The sequence below is a fragment of the Plectropomus leopardus genome, chromosome 8 (assembly GCF_008729295.1).
Source record: "Plectropomus leopardus isolate mb chromosome 8, YSFRI_Pleo_2.0, whole genome shotgun sequence".
In the NCBI taxonomy this organism is placed as follows: Eukaryota; Metazoa; Chordata; class Actinopteri; order Perciformes; family Serranidae; genus Plectropomus; species Plectropomus leopardus.
The window spans coordinates 33,178,080-33,195,938 of NC_056470.1; the positions used below are offsets into that span (position 1 = coordinate 33,178,080).

A 17,859-nucleotide genomic window follows, 5' to 3' on the forward strand; every position below is an offset into this window, starting at 1 on the left:
CAGGACCTGTTCGCCTGAACACCATCAACTCTCCTGCTGCGACGCTCCGGTGCAGACGAACCCAGACTTCAAACACAACAAAGTCCCTTTAACACACGAGAGAAAAAAACATCAGTGGAAGAACATTGATGTGAAATCTCCACATGAAGAATCATTTTAAATCCAAAACACTGATTTAAACTCAAATAGCTGATTTGTTGAGATCAAAACACGATTCTTCATCTGGAGGATTATCAGCAATAAATAAATTTCAGTGACTGTCAGTTTTCATAATACAATAACATACTTCACACATTTCATGTAGAAAAATATTATTACCTTTGTTGCTTAGTGAACAAAATAAAGACTCGGGATTGTGAAGCAAAAAGGCAAAGTGCAAAAACAACAGAGGCCCTACAGGAGGTGTTCGTGCTGTCGTCTTTCGTCAGACATGGCCGCCTGTAACCGCTGGTCACCAGCTTAAATAAAAAAAACACTCATAGTTTTTTAGAAAAACAAATAAAATCCACCTCGTCTTAACAACAATGTTTTAGAGGCAGAAAATGGGCACAAAGATCCCGTGAGAGGCCTCTGCTGGATTAAATATTTATCCCTTTATGACGGTAAAAACACAATAAATAGTATTGGAGTGAAAACTAGTTTTCTAAAGTTGTTCATGAACAGAAAAGTCTTTTTGGTTGAAGTTCACAGTGAAGACAAAAAGAGGAAGCCTGTAGCTACAGCGAGTTCAATCCAAGAAACATGAATCATGTGTTTGCAGTCCACCTTAAAAACTTGACCATAACGGACATGAACTCTTGCAGTGGGACACAGTGTTCGTGTGACCTTTAACCCTTTGAAACCTGAGCAATTAGCTTGATTTTTTTTTTTTTTTTTCAAAAACGTGAGGGTGACAAGCAACTTAAGAAATGGCCCCAAAAAATAGCAAGAAATTACTTAAAAGTTACAAGAAAATTACATCACAATTATAAAAAAAAGTAAAGAAAAGTAAAAAACAAACGGCAATAACAATGACGAAAAAAAGGGAAAATGACCTCAAGAAAGTGCTGGAAAATAAAAAATCCTTTTTCATTTCACACTGACATTTTCTAATCCCCCAAGCTAATTTTCAGGTCATTTCTTTGTCAACTTTTCCTTTTTTTTAAATTTGTGGAACATTTCTTGCCAAGTTGTGCAAAGGGCTTTTTTCTATTAATTTTCTAATGTGTCAGAGGATTAAGAGAAGAAAACGGATATCTATCCAGGTGTTACAGGGTGAAAGAAGCAAACAGGATGGGAGACTATCTCTGCGGCCGAGATCTGTTTCAGTGCGATCTGAATTTTTCTAAAGGACGCGCTGCATCTGTGCGACCAGCAGAGCGAGCAGCAGTTAGCTCATCGTTCACACCAAAGCAGCGAGAAAGAGGGACGACAACATGAGATCAAGACGGAGGTCAAAAAACAAAGCAGCTGTCTGTTTGAATCTCTGGATCCAAAGACAGACAGAGGAGGAATAACTCTTCAGGGTCTCTCAGGAAAGGCACTTAAACATCCAAACTGCTCCTGTGGAGCTTCTGACGGCAGCAGACTGCAGCTCTGATGTGAAGCAGTGAACGTCTCCCTCGATAAACTAAAGTGCGACCAGAGCCGTGACGAAGCGACAGAGTGGGAGCATAAACGACAGATGTAATATCAGGACTGCATCATTAATAAGTGCTGACTTTATTACACTAATGCCAGCGAGCGTCTGAACAAGAGACGGACCGATGAAACACACCAGCAAGAAGAGAAATTACTCAAGAAAGAGTCACCACAGTGCTGCAGTAACTGCCGTCATGGCCTGAATTTATCGCCTTGAAGTGGATTTCACACAAGTTTCGATACAAATATGGAAATGTTGGCAATATCTCCGCTGCAGCTGCAGAACACAGGCAGCACATTGATTTAAGATGCTCTTAAATGCACATAACTTTGTGTTTAGTGACTGTCAGCACATTTCAGTTCAAATACGGAGGGTTATTTTTAGCCTTTGCGTCCAATTTCAGTCTACAGTACTACAGAGGCAACAAAGTTGACATAACAGTTTTAGATGTTGGAAACGACAAACCTAAAATAAGGCGACCTAAAGCACAAAGAGGTCTGGGGAAAATCTTGGGAAAATTAGAGTTTTGAAAAGCTTATGGCAGCAGTTCAAATGAGTATTAAAGGAATAGTTCAGATGTTTTGAAGTGGGCTATATGAGGTACTTATCCAAAGACAGTGTATCACAAACCTAAACCTAAAAAAAAAAAAAAATTTAAAAATCTAAATCAGTTTCAGAGCACACTTTACCTTTAGACAGCGATTTCCAACAGAAATGAAGCCGTTTTGTTGCTCTCTCCAAAGCCAAACTCTAAGAACTAAGAAAAAACAGTGATTTAACGTGACTGAGCACAGGAGCTGCCGGTCTACCGCTGCCTCAGTCGGTTAAACAGTTTGTATTATTGTGTCATTTTAGCATTTAAAGGGTTAGTTCAGATTAAGGCTGGGTGATACGGCATTAAAATAATATTGCAATATTTCATGACTGTATTGCAATACACTATATATATATATATTGATATTTTTAAATGTCCTTTTAACGAATGGTAACTACTTAAATACAAAATTACTGAATGACCTGCAGTTACAATTAAGTTAAAATGAAGTAGCTACCGTGGTATAATAAAGGTGAATACACTACTGTTAAAATAACATTTTTTAAAATGTGGTTTTGAGAAAGTTAAGAAAAGTACTTTAAAATGAAATTTTACATTGAGGCGTTGGTGGCTGAGTGGATAAAGCAGGCGCCCCATGAACAAAGTCAGTGTTGCTGCAGCAGCCTCGGGTTCGACTCCCGCAGGAGGCCCTTTGCTGCATGTTATCCCCACTCTTTCCCCCTTTCACACTCATCTGGCCTACCTAACAAAGGCTTAAACATGCCAAAAAAAATAATATAAAAGTATTTTTATCTTTAAATCAAAGCGGGACCCATGGTGCTTTTATTTTGAAGGACCTGGCTCGTCTCAGGCTGGAAGTGTCGATGTTTTCGCTGTGAACTTGAAACTTCCAGTCAACAGCTGGATGTTAGCAGACAGTTAAACAGATGCGGCGGCGCTTTTAACTATGAGGATTCATTCACTGTGAGCAGGCAACAAACCAACAGCTCTACAGCTCGTATATTACTTCCGTAGTTGCAACATGTGACTAAATAGTCACGATTGGAGCTCTGCAGATACGAAAACACGCCTCACCTGCTCGCACTATCGCCACAACCACTCATTAAGTTAGACTGTTACTGCAGTGCTGTTAAACTCTCCAGTTCACAGTACAGTATTTACAAATCGCAGTAGTGCCCCATGGTCACAAAATGTAACTAAATATTCACGGTCTGGAGCTCTGCAAAAGCCCCGCTTTGTGTGTGTCTGCGAGTGGCAGAGAGCCGTAGGAGAAAGCAGGAGAACCCAAAAAGCTGGTGGCTCATAATTCTGAAGTAACAATTTATACTGCATGTTCGCAATATAGTAATTTTAAATATCACACGTGGAACAAGCCGCGATACCTCGAGTACATTCGATATATCACCCGCCCCTAAGCAGCAGAGGACCAGCAGCTCCTGTGTTTGACAAGATAAAATTATTATTTTCTTAATGGAGTCTGTGGCTTTGACGAGAGAGTAGATGAAAAACTGAATCCATAAAAGGTTTCCCCATCGAAACAGACTGTCTGGTGAAAAGACAAAGTCCTGAAAACAGTTTATTTGTCCTCAAAGAGGAAACTCTTTGTTTCTCAATATAGGGTATACTTCAGCTGATACTGATTTGTGTTTAGGTGGATGTTTTTTAAGGAGGCTAAAAAACATTTTGTTGCTGACCACGACCACAGCAGGAGATTGCTTTCTCCAAACTGGGGTCGTGCCGACTGACGTCTACTGTACGCTGTACAAAGACAGTGGATAAGCACCAGATACCGCCCAACGTCAAAAAACCCGAGCTGTACCTTCAAGTTAAAAAACGTCTTTGAAAACTTCTCTTTAGATTTTTTTGGAACTAAATTTCTTTCCGCACTGAAAAATGGTGACGTTATCCTTTGAAAGATGAACAGCTGCAGGGTCGTTTTTTGGGCCAGGATGTATCTCACCTGATCAACTGCACAGATTTTAAAACTCAAAACTCAAATTTAACCAAAATAACCTCAATCTGTCGTGCAAGTTTCAATCAGCAATCGAGTCGTGATCAACAGCTGAATGATTAAAATCTCTGCAGAGGAGCTGGTGAAGGAACTCTTTGATAAACCAACAGGAAGAGAGCCAAATGTGTGAAAACCAAACAAAAACACCAAAAGAAAGCTGTGATTTTGAGCGTTGTGAATTTGACCTTATGATTCAGTGCCGCTGAGCCAGGCACCGATCCTGCTGCTGAACCGTCAGTCACAGTGTGTTGTCACTTTGGTGTTTGGGGGAGGAGAGAAGGCGATGTTGCTCTCTGCGCCGTTCAGCCAGGCCTGCTGTCGTACTGCCGTCACAGCGTGGATGAGCTTTGGTGTCTGCGGCGTGAGCAGGCAGTGCCTCGGTGCCTCTGAGCCAGGCATCAGGAGGAGCCGTCCGTCACAGTGTGGAGCTGGAGGGTGCTGGGAGTCAGTGTGTCGCTGCTACGACTGCTGCTGCTGCACCAGCCTCCTGTAATGTGGCATGACTTTACTCTCAGGGAGGTAGAGCGCCATCTCCAGGGCGACCAGGATGGTGAACTCAAACGAAATCAGCTCCCTCCTGCTGATCCTGAAGCGCTCCTCCAGTTTCTGCAGACACAGAAATCACAGAATGAGACAAACACCGTGATTTCTGTCTTTCTGTGGTAAAACTAAACTGCTATTTTATTTTTTTCTTTTTAATTGGCCTGTAATATTGTGATTTTTGTAAAGCTTAAATTTAGCGGTGACATCAGTAAAATCATGTCAGCAGTTTTTGGAGTGAAAATCCTGTGAAAAATAAAGAGTGTTAGATTTGAATGAATGATGATTAAGTATGATTCAATATGACAGCTGTACAACCGGTGCAGCATAAAACACCCTCTGCCTCGAAACTCTCGATACAAATATGGAAGAATTTTTCTGTTATATTTTCAGACTAACTGATAAGTTTTTTAATGTGCAAGATGTTTGACAAAATCACAAAATATTACATTTGAATGATATAAAACAAAGAAGTTCTCACAATGATGAAGCTGAAAATAGCATGTTTGTCTTTTTTTCATCAATATTTGATATTCACAATAAATCGATCATTTGAATTGTTTGTGATTTATTAATCATGTTTTGATGAGGAGCCCTTAAATGTGGTAATTAAGAAATAAGGAAGACATGTATCGAGTGGAAAATTATACAGTTAAAATAAATTTGCTCTGATTTCTGTGACGTATCAGCTGTCAGATGTGTACTGAAATATCTGCGATGAGTTAAAAATGCCACTTTTCAAGTTGGGATCTGATAAAAACAGCAGTACTGATGTCTCGTGTTCTCTTCTGTGTGTGAGGAGAGTCGTGAGTTAACGGTGAGGACAGAAACTGTCCTGCAGCTGTGAGACGCTGCAGGTCGTTTTCCACCTGCTCAGGTAGATCAACATCACAAACATCTGAGCAAGAGCAACATGAGCTGAGTGACAGGCAGAGCACCCACCATGATCCTACGGTGTGTGTGTGTGTGTGTGTGTGTGTGTGTGTGTGTGTGTGTGTGTGACTCACATCGATGAGGTGTTTGACCTCCTGTTTCTTGAGGTCACTGCTGATCTTAGCAGCCAGTAGGATGCAGGCAGCTGACACCAACTTCCTGTAAAACAGCAGCAGTAATAGGAGCTCACAAGACATAAGAATTATGGATGGAGGAGGGACAGGCGTGTTTCACATGTACCTCAACAACTATTTAAAATCCAACTGTCACACAACGTTAAACAATATCAACAGGCAACATCCAAAGTAAAACGCAAACATCTTTATCAAAAATCTACACAAAACAGTCCCATTTGTATTATACAACAGAGTTTCAGGGCCACACTGAGGAAAAACATTTTTTTGAGAATAAAACTGTAATATTATGATAAAAAATCATAATATTACTAGAATTAAGTCGTAATTTTGCAAGAAAAAAGTCTGAATTTTATTAAAATAAAAAGTCGTGATTTTACAAGAAAATAAAGAGACATTTGTGAGAATAAAGTCGCATTTTTACGAGAAAGGGGATACCTGTTTTGTTCTTGTGATATCGGGTTGACAAGACTGGGACGTACGTACGTATGGACAACCCAAAAAAATTTTAAAAAAATAATAAAATAAGTTAAACCAACATGGAATCAATCTATGTTACTGTATGCAACCACTGCAGATGAATGCAGTCAGTCAGCGCTGTATATTAATTATTAGATCAGTCTGCACCATCAGAAAGACGTCTGAGTTGTTGACAAACGGCACTCCTGAGTATATTTGTGGTTAGCATGAATTTACTTTTTAGTTTTCCGCAATCACCTAAACTGTCAAATAATGCCAGTATTCAGCGTGAACGAGCATGTTTTTATGAGGATTAGATGTCAAAGTACCTGTTCTGTTTGTTGAGTCGACCCTGCAGCACCAGCTTCTCAAAGTAAACAAACGCCATCGCGATGGTGACGGGCTGCATGCCGCAATCCTCCCCAACGATTCTCATCTCTCTCTTCAGACTGTGAGGCACAAAAAGTCACAAAGTCAAAGAAAGTTTTTATATGATGCATTTCCATACAGGAGTGTTAGGGAAGTGTAAACATCTGTACTGCATAAAAAAAAAACAATTTTGTCATAATATTAAAATTTCTGAGAGTTTCAGACTCCTGAGGGTATTAAATTGTTTAACGTCAGATACTTTACCTGCGTATCTTGCTGAGGGTGAGTTTAATGTGAGGAAACTTCTCCTTAAATGTCTCGTTCATGTCTTTCTTCAGATCAGACGGTTTGACGTATTCTATTACTGTCGTCTGGAGGGTTAAAAAAGAGAAGCCATGACAGAAAGAAAAGGCAGAGGAGGAGAGGAATTCATAAACAGAGGAAAGAATCAATTTGAAGTCACGTGAAAGTGTAAGCAGTGACATTCAAGAGTAAAACAGTGGTCGGTGATCGTATATGAAACCTACGAGGGAGCAAACACGGAGAGTATTTGTTTCTCGACTGCTGCTTCATATGAACACACACACACACACAACAGCACAGCGATCTCTAATCAGTGTATCTGTGTGCCTTTTAGACTTGTAGGTATCACAGTATAACAGCATGCTAAAGTATATAGGAATTTCAAAGGTATGTTTTTTAATACAGTCATACATACAGGTGCTCCTACTATTCATCTCATTACATGTAGTGCACAGCAGGCACCACAAAAACTCAGTCTCTGGTCTCTACTTTAGTGCTGATTTTAAATGTCAGTTTCTACACTTAGAATTCAGAATTTGAAGGGTAAAAACTCTTCTATAGATAAATGCATATTCTGTAATAATGTTCAGGTTTGAAGTTAGTCAAATGACTTTACTGCAAAAAATGGAAAATAATATTGTATTATTCTTTATAGTTTGTTAAGATTACATTTTTGTTCTCTAGGGGGATGAGATAACATTTTTTTTTAAATCTTATCTATCTATGATTTGGACAGAAGCTGGTTAAAAGATTAAAACAAAAAAAAAGGAAAATAATATTATTACATAGCATTTTTAAGACAGTTTCAGGAAGAGGCTATTTTTGTCACGTTTTTGTGCCTGTTTAATGGTGCTGGTCTGTATGTGTGTTCATAGTGTGTATGTGTGGGTCATGGAGAGGTGATGCTATAGGTGGTGAGATCACATTGTGTAATGCTAACACACACACACACACACACACACACACACACACACACACACACACACACACACACACACACACACACACACACACACACACACACACACACAGCAAGATCAGTGACAAAGCAGCCCACCTCAGCAGTAATCTCCTCTGATGGATTAAACAGTAATAATAAAGAGTGTGTGTGTGTGTGTGTGTGTGTCCGTAGTTTTTAATTCATCTCAGCAGAGGGATAAAACTAAGCTGCTGCCTATAGGATCATTACGTTGATGTGTGTGTATGTGTGTGTGTGTGTGTGTGTGTGTGTGTGTGTGTGTGTGTCTTTTCTCAGTAGTGATTATTCTGTTCTGGGAGGTCTATAATCCTCAGTCCTTCTTTCTCCTCCACACTTCTGTCGTCTTTTCTTTATTTTCTCTGCCTGTCGCTTACATTTTTTTTCTGCTATCGGACAAAACCTATGTGCAATTTTGCTCTTAAACAACTAATGTTGTATTATTTAAATATATATAATTTGGATGAAGTGTATGAAGATAATTATTTCATATCACTTTAAAAAACGAACTACTTTCAGAGGTAAAAAACAAAGGCAGAAGCAAAACAACCATCACCACATTATCTGTCATCACACGAGGCTGCTGGATATTTACTGCAGGTACAAAAATACAGTGACTGTCTGTGCACTTCAGGACACACTAAAATATGTAGCGCAGCACATGCTTGGGATAACAATATGTGTTCAGTGTCTTCTTACCATGTAGGAGGCAAAGATCAGCACACGCTTGTGTTTCCCACAAGGCCACTGGGGGTCACTGAGGATATTTGGGTCGTAGTCCGTCACATCCTCGAGACCTGGACCACACACACACACACACACACACACTAAAGTCAGAGGAATCACAATACTCAAAGTATCCTGTTTTGTAAAGTAATGTGCCAACACCTTGCGCACTTTGCAGCAATAACATTTGTCCTATATATTGTGTGTGTATATATATATATATATATATTATATATATATATATATATATATATATATATATATAATTCAGTAAACTCCTCTAGCCTCCGTGTTTGGCTTACTATCAAACCAATATGAAACCGTTCACACTGCCCAGCCATTATGATATCACACAGTTTCATAACTGAACATAAGCTCACGATTTCTGGTAGTTTTTGTTGTTAACCATCATATGAAGTGTGAATACAGCAGCCTCAAGAGCGGAGCCTCAGAGACTGAAGAGACACGTCATAACAAGACTAAAAATATAAACCTGCTATCAACACACGCGTGCATGTACGTGTACGTGTACACACACACACACACACACACACACACACACACACACAGCTGTGTTGTGATAATGAAAGGTTTCGGATTAGAGAGAGAGGTTTAGAGGCTAATACAGGGCTCTGTCACAGTGTGTGTGTGTGTGTGTGTGTTTATAGACAGCAGAAGCACTAGATAGGCAGTGTGCACATACGTAAAAACATGTTTTAAATCTAAAGAGAACTCCAACACATCTGCTCTCTTCATCTTTTCATCCCATTTGTCTGTTTGTTTTCTCTTTGTCTCTTTTCATCCTCTTTACTCTCTCTGCAGCCACAATCACACCCCTTTCTCCCACTTAAACGGACACACAAATAATAACCTAAAACTAAACTAAACTTGAAAAAATGTAGGGGTACACTTAGAATCAGTGCTTTGTGGTTGTGTGCCTCTGCACACTCGTCAGACTGCATTTACAGTTTACATTCATGTCTCTGAAAACAGGGATGCTTCACACACATCTCCCCCTCAGCAGCAAAGACAACAAATTATGTTACAGAATAATAATTACATTTAGGCACTTTTTTCCTGGAAATTTTCTTCTTTTTTAAAAAATTAATGCTTATTGCTTATTGCTTGCTTATTTCGGGGTAACTTCTTTGATCATGTGCACAGATGCTAAAAAGCGGCTAAATGAGCGTACAGAACGTCATCACGCTGATCTGCACTGAGCGGGGCGTTACAGCATCGCAGTGGGGACAACTCAGACGTGATGTAGCTTTGTTTATAGCCTAATCATAGCTTTTTACTTTTGTCAGTTACATTTGGCCTTAAAAAATCCTGAAAGTTGTCTTTTTTTGTGAAAAGTATCTTGCTGAACAAAGTGTGTAACGTATCACAAACGTTTGTTAACCACAGAGCTTATTTTCTGCAATAATCCAATGGAAAAATCCCATAGTCTTTTTGAATAGGGAACCAGGGCGTTAGCTTCCGGGTTTGCCTACAGAAAAACGTGATTGTGTGTGTGTGTGTATGTGTGTGTGTGTGTGTGTGTGTGTGTGTGTGTGTGTGTATTTACCCAGGTCCAGTCCCACAGTGCTGTTCAGTCTGCTGGGGGGGCAGCTCCTGCCCGGCATGCTGTGCGTGCTCCTGGAAACGGGAATCTGCAACGACAAGTCGCTGGTCGACGACGGCTTCTGCCTCACCAGGGCGTTGGTGGGATACAGGAATTGTGCGTAGGACACCGACTGAAACAGAAAAGAGGGAGAGAGATGAATGAAGAGGATCTGAACGTGGGAAACTCCACCGGATCACTGAAACATCCACCTGTGTGAGGTCTGAATGTGTGTTAGCGGTTGTGTGTTGATCTACCCTGCCGTAGGTGTCCAGTTGAAAGCCCTCCAGCCCCGGCAGCATCTCCAGGGTGGTGGAGATGTTTCCGGACGAGTGCCTCCTCCTGGGGTGGTTTAATGTGGGGTCACTGGAGGGAGAGAGACAGCTGTGGTTAAGGTGACTGGAGAAGAGAGCTGTCTTTAGATTCTGTACTGTGACACATTTCCCAGTAATATCGACTGATGTACAGTGACATGAGCCATTTAAATCAAATTCCCCCTCAATAAATTCGGATTTAGCTGGTCAGTGAAAGCAGTGCAGGTGTAACGCTCCATGAGGTCTTTTTTTTCTCAGCAGCAGTTTGTGACTACCCGGGGGGCGAGTGGACATTTGGAGACACCGGCTAAGACATCGGTGGAGAATGAGAGTGAGTGGACATTCGGAGACAATGGCGGATAATGAGAGCCAGCGGACACGGGCGGAGACATTGACGGAGAATAAGAGCGGAATGGACTCATATTTTAATTTGGAAAAGTTATATCGAAATTGATTGGGGGGGGCTGATCAGAGCTTATCTGATCAGGTCAGATTGATGGTTGAAACGAGCAGCTGCTGCAAATGAATTCAAACATTTTGACATGGAACAATGAAACTGCGCCCACGTAAACACTTTTTCTTTGATATAGTATATTAAAGATTTTAAATCATTTTCATATCGTTGGCCAAAATCACACATATGAGCAGCATCCTCCACAGTCTTCTGATAATTACAGATAAAACTATGCAGATGGTTTTTTTTTCTTCAAAGTGTTATCATCCCTCCCTACATCTCCCTGTTTGTAGCATTCAGGGTGACATGTGGTGTCCTGTGGGTTAAAGGTCAAAGTTCACTTTCCACCACAGCTACATGTTCTGCTTAACTTTCACAGTTACAAACTACAGCATCAGCTACAAGATAAAACTGGAAATGTCATGCCTGAGCTCACTTCCTCTGTGGGGAACCAAAAAAAAACCCAAGAAGACCTGTGACACTCAAGCTGCCACATCTACTTAATGTGTGTGTGTGTGTGTGTGTGTGTGTGTGTGTGTGTGTGTGTGCATGTGTGTGTGCGCGTGTGTGTGTGTGTAGACAACAGAGAAAGATGGAGCAAGTTTTATATGTGTTTAGAATAATCTCTGTGCACATAACAGCTTAGTTTTTTGCCTGTATACCAATACTTCCTACAATGTGCGTTTGTAGTGTAGAGTGAGACGTGATGGTTACCATGTACAAGGACTGCTCTAGATTATCATCTGAGGCTCTGTCTGTGTGTGTGTGTGTGTGTGAACTGACAGAGACAAAGTGATTAGGAGATGTTTACGTAACTGTAATAACATTTGTATTTTCAGCTTTGTGTTTACACAGTATATCACTGAGTGTGTGTGAGTATGTGTTAAGAGTCAGAAGCCTTTTTTTTTTTACACAGAGATTGCACCATAGAGCTGCTACAAAGTGGCTTCTTTATACCACCTTTGCATTTTTACTTTGCAGCTGTGTGAGTTTAGATAGCATGCCGGCATCGTGTAAGCAACAGAGGTGAGACGTTATTTAACACAACAATGCCTGCCCAGTATGAGAGAGAGAAGGCAGACATGATAAATGTATATTCTGCTCCATGTTTATCTGATTTAGTGTCTATAAAGAATTGAGCGTTTATGTTAGGGGAAGTTCACATGTGATAATGACAGTGTGTGTGTGTGTGTGTGTGGGTGTGGGTGTGTGTGCGTGCGTCACCAGTCAAGAAGTCCTCGGATGATGTCAGGAGGCTCTGAGGCACATGTGAAAATCATCCTGAATCTCTCCTACTTGTTTGTCATCAGGTCCAGATAAACAACTATTCCTCCCTTTCTCGCACCCCTCCCCTCCTACTCTTTCCTCCGACATGACACTGACCTGAAGGTGTGTGCATGTGTGTGTGATACCTGAGGTAGAAGCTTTCTCCGTAGGGCAGAACAGAGAAGGCAGCACACAGAGATCTCTTTGCACAGATCAACACGATCCTGAAACATAAATAAACACACACACATTAGAGGTTACATCTGTCCAGCTGACTGTTTTATAAATTAAGGGGAAAAAAGGAATCGGCAGTGTGAAATGTAGCACATTTTATTTCGATTTTCCCGTTTCATCAAAAACTTCAAACTGTTCTTAACCATTGTGTATATTACAGAGATTACTCAGCTAATTTTCCCGTGTGGACGTGTATTTACTATGGTTTAAAAACTGTCACCAATGTACATGACAGTTAAGCATGATATGGATTTTAGATGATAGGTGAAATCTATTAAAATGTTTCATTTACTCCATGTGCAACAAATACCCTTAATTCAAATAAACCAAAGACCTTAGAAAAGCTCTGCTTGCACTGTGTTCAAGGACCCACAAAAACGTCCAAATTTAGAGCACAAAAGGGGCACAAAATGACACAAAGAGACATACACCAGGGTCAGAAATTAACTTTTTTGTCCACCTGCCACTCAATAGATTACTACTGTTTTTTTTAGCTTGTGAATAAAGCAAATCTAGCAGCCACTTGCACATTTTACCAGCATTTGGCTGGTGCTAACTTCCAACTCTGACATACACACATTAAAAACAACAACAAAAAACAAAAAACATGTTTTCGTAATATTTTTTTTCACCTGATTTGCCAATCTCAGTCTGAACTGTTGTTTTTAACAACCGACTCATGTGTGAGAATCTCCAGTGAATAGATGTGTGTTTGATAACCAAAAAGACACAGTAATTGTTAGAGCACTGCTACTGGCAAGTCCCGTTTACTGTGAAAATAGTTGTTTTTTTCCCGTGAAGTTCACACCCAATAAAAGTGTACTGAGAACAAGTGGGACATCTGGCAGTACCTCGCAGTGCTATTATGTGAGCACATGTTCAGTAGGTGGACGTAAAACCCATGAAGTGCTGCGCTCCGACATAAAGCTGCTAACAGTCTGAGGAAAACTTAAAGAAACGTTCTTTTTTTAACAGATCACATCGCTCCTCAGCAGGGACTTGAATGTTTTGGCAACACATGAAAACACACACTTAACACTTTCCTAATTGACCCAAGTGTTCCACCTGAACCTTTACCGGAGACTCTGCTTAATAACAACATGTTATAATGGGGTTTCACTGGAACAGAGTGCGTGCATTTTTTATGGGAGTATAAAGCCCAGCGGGGCACAGACGGCACGTCGCTCGCCTGCTTTGTGTCTCAGAGGAAAAATGTTTACAGTCATTATCTTTGGCTCAGGCACCAAAGAGACTGCGGATGATTCACAGTGTGTGAAAATATAAACACAATTATCTCTGAGTGTATCATGTTTGTGATGAATCATCTTATATATGTACACAGAGGTCTTATATGCAGCCACTATGAGACCTTGAATCATTGACCCTCGGTTTCCCTGACACTATTACACTTAAAGATCAGGCCACACAAAAAAACCCAGCACTGAGTCAGTCCTGAGACGGTTGGAGGAAACTCAGCCAAACCACCGAAGAAACCAACCAGCTCTGCAGTTAATCAGAATACTGGCAGATAAAGCAGTAAATCTACTAAAGTTGTTACATAACCTGGATTAAACTATATGAGCAAATAAATTACGAGCTTTAAAGGAGCAAACCCGGATCTTAAAACCTGCTGTGGACTGTGTCGATGCAGCTGAAAAAGCCTGCTAAATCTGGGACTCTGTTTGATTTGTGTCACTGCACTTAACCAGTCACAACTATTTATTATTATCGATGTGATGTTTTTATCGCAGGCCGCTAATTCGAAAGGAATTGAAATTGTACCGTGGCAGACTTTACGATATCTGCAGATTTTGTAATGCTTTTCAACGAATCGATGTAATATTGTATCGTGATGAAACTGGTGATTTACATCCCCACCGAAAGGCTGCTAATCAGTGGCTGTTGGGAATACTCATGGAACTAGTCTGAGTTTTCTCATCCACCTGATTTATGATGTGAAGTGACCTGATTTTATCTCAGTTCACATAAATCCAAATCAGATTTAATGACAGTGTCAGATCTTTATAAAGATGCAGCTGAAGTAGAGTCTTGTATTCTTTAGTTTGTTTAAAAGTCACACTGGGATAAATTTATGAAGACAGGCTGCAGATAGATAATCCAAACACTGGTTATTTTTGCAGGCGTGACACGATTCTGCTCAAACAAACAGTACATTTTAATGAGGATCTGACTGAGTGGAGGATTCAGTATGCTTTAATCCTAGAATAAACAGAGACAATCTCATCTTTTGGCTGTTATTCATCATCTCAGCAGGTAGGGCTGTCTCATAAAGTGATTTATCATTCAAAGGAGGAAAGAAAGAAAACTACATGAAGCGCTGCGGTTCAAAGTTTAGTTCTCACAAGAGCTAAATATGTATCCGTCTGCTGGAAAATTGGACATCAATGTGAGATTTTTCTGTGAATAAATCATTACTTTAAATTTGGGCACATTGCTTGTGAACTGTGAGAGACTGCCTGTCCTCTTCTGTCCCTGCTGCTCCTCCTCCTCCTCCTCCATCCCATCAGACAGATTACGAGTTTGGATTTAATGTTGTTGTTGCCTGTGTGTGCCAGTGACATGCACACGCACCCACGCACGTACACACTGCTTGTTCCCAATGATGCATGGGAAAAAGAGGAGCAGGAAGTCGCCAGGGAGTTCAGTGGAAACAGCATCGCAGCAGGCCGACTGGAAACGTGACTCTGCTGGGGATTCTGTCCCCTCCACACATCCATTTATTATTTACTGCACATTTCACAAACACGGGAGGCACATTATTTCATCTTCACCTTAAAAAACACAGCGGACGGATCCCACCGGGAGTTGGACCCGTGGCCCCAGGGTCACAACTACTGAGCTACACAAGGAATCGCAAGAAAATCAAGGAGGACAAGTCAAACATCTAAAGACGTTTAACACTTTTTAAATCAACTCTCCGTCGATGCAGAAAACACAAAAGTGTGGGACAATTCAACAATATCTAGTACAGTAACTGAAGCCAGTGACTTTATGTTATTAACTTTTATTTTAAAAATATTAAATATATTCTTAAAAAAACACAGAAGGGCAAAACCATTCATGATTACTATATAAAATAAATAAGAATTAACCTCGACCTCTATTGGGGGATCTGAGGGATGCTCTCCGGACGTTATTTATCATAAACAAGCTCTGTTTAAACGTCTTTATTATGCACCCTGACACCTTATTTACATTGAAAGTACAAAAAAACTCTCCACTGGAAGTGAATTTTTTTTTCATTGTGAATTAGAAAATGTTCGGTGGGCCACACAGCACCCTGCTGCGGGCTGGATTTGGCCCACGTGCCACAAGTTAGAAACACTGTTTTACAGCAGTTCTTTTAAAATCGTAGGCTGTTTTTTTAGGCATGTTCGCAGCATGTCTAAATTAGTTGTTTTTTTTGCGGGGGGGGGGGGGGGAGAAATTAGAGGTGTAGCGATCCATAAAAACTCATTTTCATTCAGATATCTTCAGGTCAGAGGTCTATTATTCAATGTGTATTTAAAGGGAACATGGCATATTAATGAGCATCAGTGTGAAATGTAAATATGCTGAAGTAAGGAGGACTGCTAATTTACAAAAATGATCATGCTGGGTTTTTTTTTGGAGAAATCTAGCCTAACTTTGGAGCTGAAACGCTAGCATGACATGGTTGGTATCATCCGATTCCTCAGGACTTATAGTTTCATAAGATGCCGGTATCATCACTCTGGCTTTACAGCTCACGCCGGTACAGCCTCTTAAATATGACAATGTCAGCCAGCGATTAACACAATTAATAAATAAATAAATTCATGCATTATGCCAACAGCCCTAATTGAATTTTTACATTTCTACTAATGCACTGAAAAACTGCAGCACTGCTACAATCAGAAGCTTTTACTAACATAGAGATTCATACTTTTTTATTGGTGACTTCTTGTTGACCCATGTAAAATCTCCCAGGGCCCAAAGGAGAGTTACGACCCAGGAGAGCACTAACATTTACTTTCCTCTGTAAGCTGCTGTCTCCACTCCGTGATGACATGGCGACTTGGCTAAACGAAAAACAGCAGCTCAGCTGCTCTTAGCTGGATCTATTCTAAAACAATCAGCCCTCAGTCTATTATTATCTGCTGAGTACGCCTGTGTTCGTTTGACCCAGAGGTTTGATTTATACACTCTGCAAGGAAGGACAAGAATAGAACACAATAGAGGAAGAGTGGGACACAATGACACTGTCCAGGCTTCATAAGACACAGCAGCTCAGCTCCTGCTGTAGAGTAAAGGCTGCACACACAGAAAATGGTATGTGGGACAGCCCTTGTCAACTTGCAGCGCGAAACACCCCCATCACACACCATTAGACCCGGGCAGGAGCTCTGGCCCCTCACAACACAGGTCTCCAAAAACAGAACAAATTTGAACAAAACTTCAAAAATTTAAAGGGAACTTGCACAAAGAGTGGCTGCAATTGCTTCAAAAAGCCGTGTGGCAGTTTACAAAAGTGTAGGCCCCCTGCCCTGACCCTGCTGTGGTTAGCTGTTGTTCTGTAACTCTGCATGCGGTGATCACGAGGGATCAGCATCCTGCTACACCTGGAAAATCACTGGCTGCAGCAGCAGAATGATGTGATGTGTGCTATTTTCAGCTTTCACCTTTAAAAAGTGATTATCGCAGCCACTATGTTATCAGGCTGGCAACAGCATAGGACTTTAAAGACATTTTGATTAAGTTTATATTATTAGTTTTACTCTTTAATATTGATTAAAATGTTATAGACAAAAGCAACTACAGAATTGTGTTTGTGTGTGTGTGTGTGTGTGTGTGTGTGTGTGTGCGTGTGCGTGTGCGTGTGTGTGTGTGTGTGTCCCACCTGCTGCCTCTTGTGTCGTACTGCTTCATGTTTTTGATGAAGTGGATCTTCTTGGTGTGTCGAGGTCTGGGAGAGCCGCCAGACAGGTTCCGAGTCCTACAGAGACACAATGACAGATATAAAAGTTAATAAAGGGTATCTCTCTCACTCCAGTCAATCATCAGTATGGATGCTTGTGTTACCAAAAGCTTTTTTAAATCAGCAAAGAACACACACCACTCTCACTAACCGTTACCTGTTGACAAATAATATGGAATAATATTCAATAGTTCATGAAGATCATTTTATTAGGGAGTTTAGTCATTTCTGTGCTTTAAAAGAAACGTTAGGTTTTGCATCTCTTTGTTTCCAAGCTGTATCAAAAACCTGCTGCGTCACCAAAGCTGAGCATGTGTGTGTTTATGTTTGTTTGTGTGTGTGTGTGTGTGTGTGTGTGTGTGTTAATGCGTGTTTCCCTGTGACCGTCTGCTGAAGGTCAGCT

The 17,859-nt window shown here is 40.6% G+C and overlaps 1 protein-coding gene across 1 annotated transcript in view; it reads right to left on the minus strand.

The window, feature by feature from the left end:
- Positions 1-2,770: 2,770 nt before the first annotated feature.
- The window catches only part of cables2b (Cdk5 and Abl enzyme substrate 2b), a 32,933-nt gene continuing 17,844 nt past the window's right edge, over positions 2,771-17,859 (minus strand). The window contains exons 2-10 of the mRNA XM_042491551.1: positions 17,379-17,474; positions 12,412-12,489; positions 10,489-10,597; positions 10,196-10,364; positions 8,602-8,699; positions 6,888-6,994; positions 6,584-6,703; positions 5,736-5,820; positions 2,771-4,794 (exon numbers count right to left, since the gene is read on the minus strand). Of these exons, the coding sequence (XP_042347485.1) occupies positions 4,648-4,794; positions 5,736-5,820; positions 6,584-6,703; positions 6,888-6,994; positions 8,602-8,699; positions 10,196-10,364; positions 10,489-10,597; positions 12,412-12,489; positions 17,379-17,474 (1,009 nt within the window). The 3' untranslated portion in view covers positions 2,771-4,647. The remainder of the gene's footprint in view (positions 4,795-5,735; positions 5,821-6,583; positions 6,704-6,887; positions 6,995-8,601; positions 8,700-10,195; positions 10,365-10,488; positions 10,598-12,411; positions 12,490-17,378; positions 17,475-17,859) is intronic.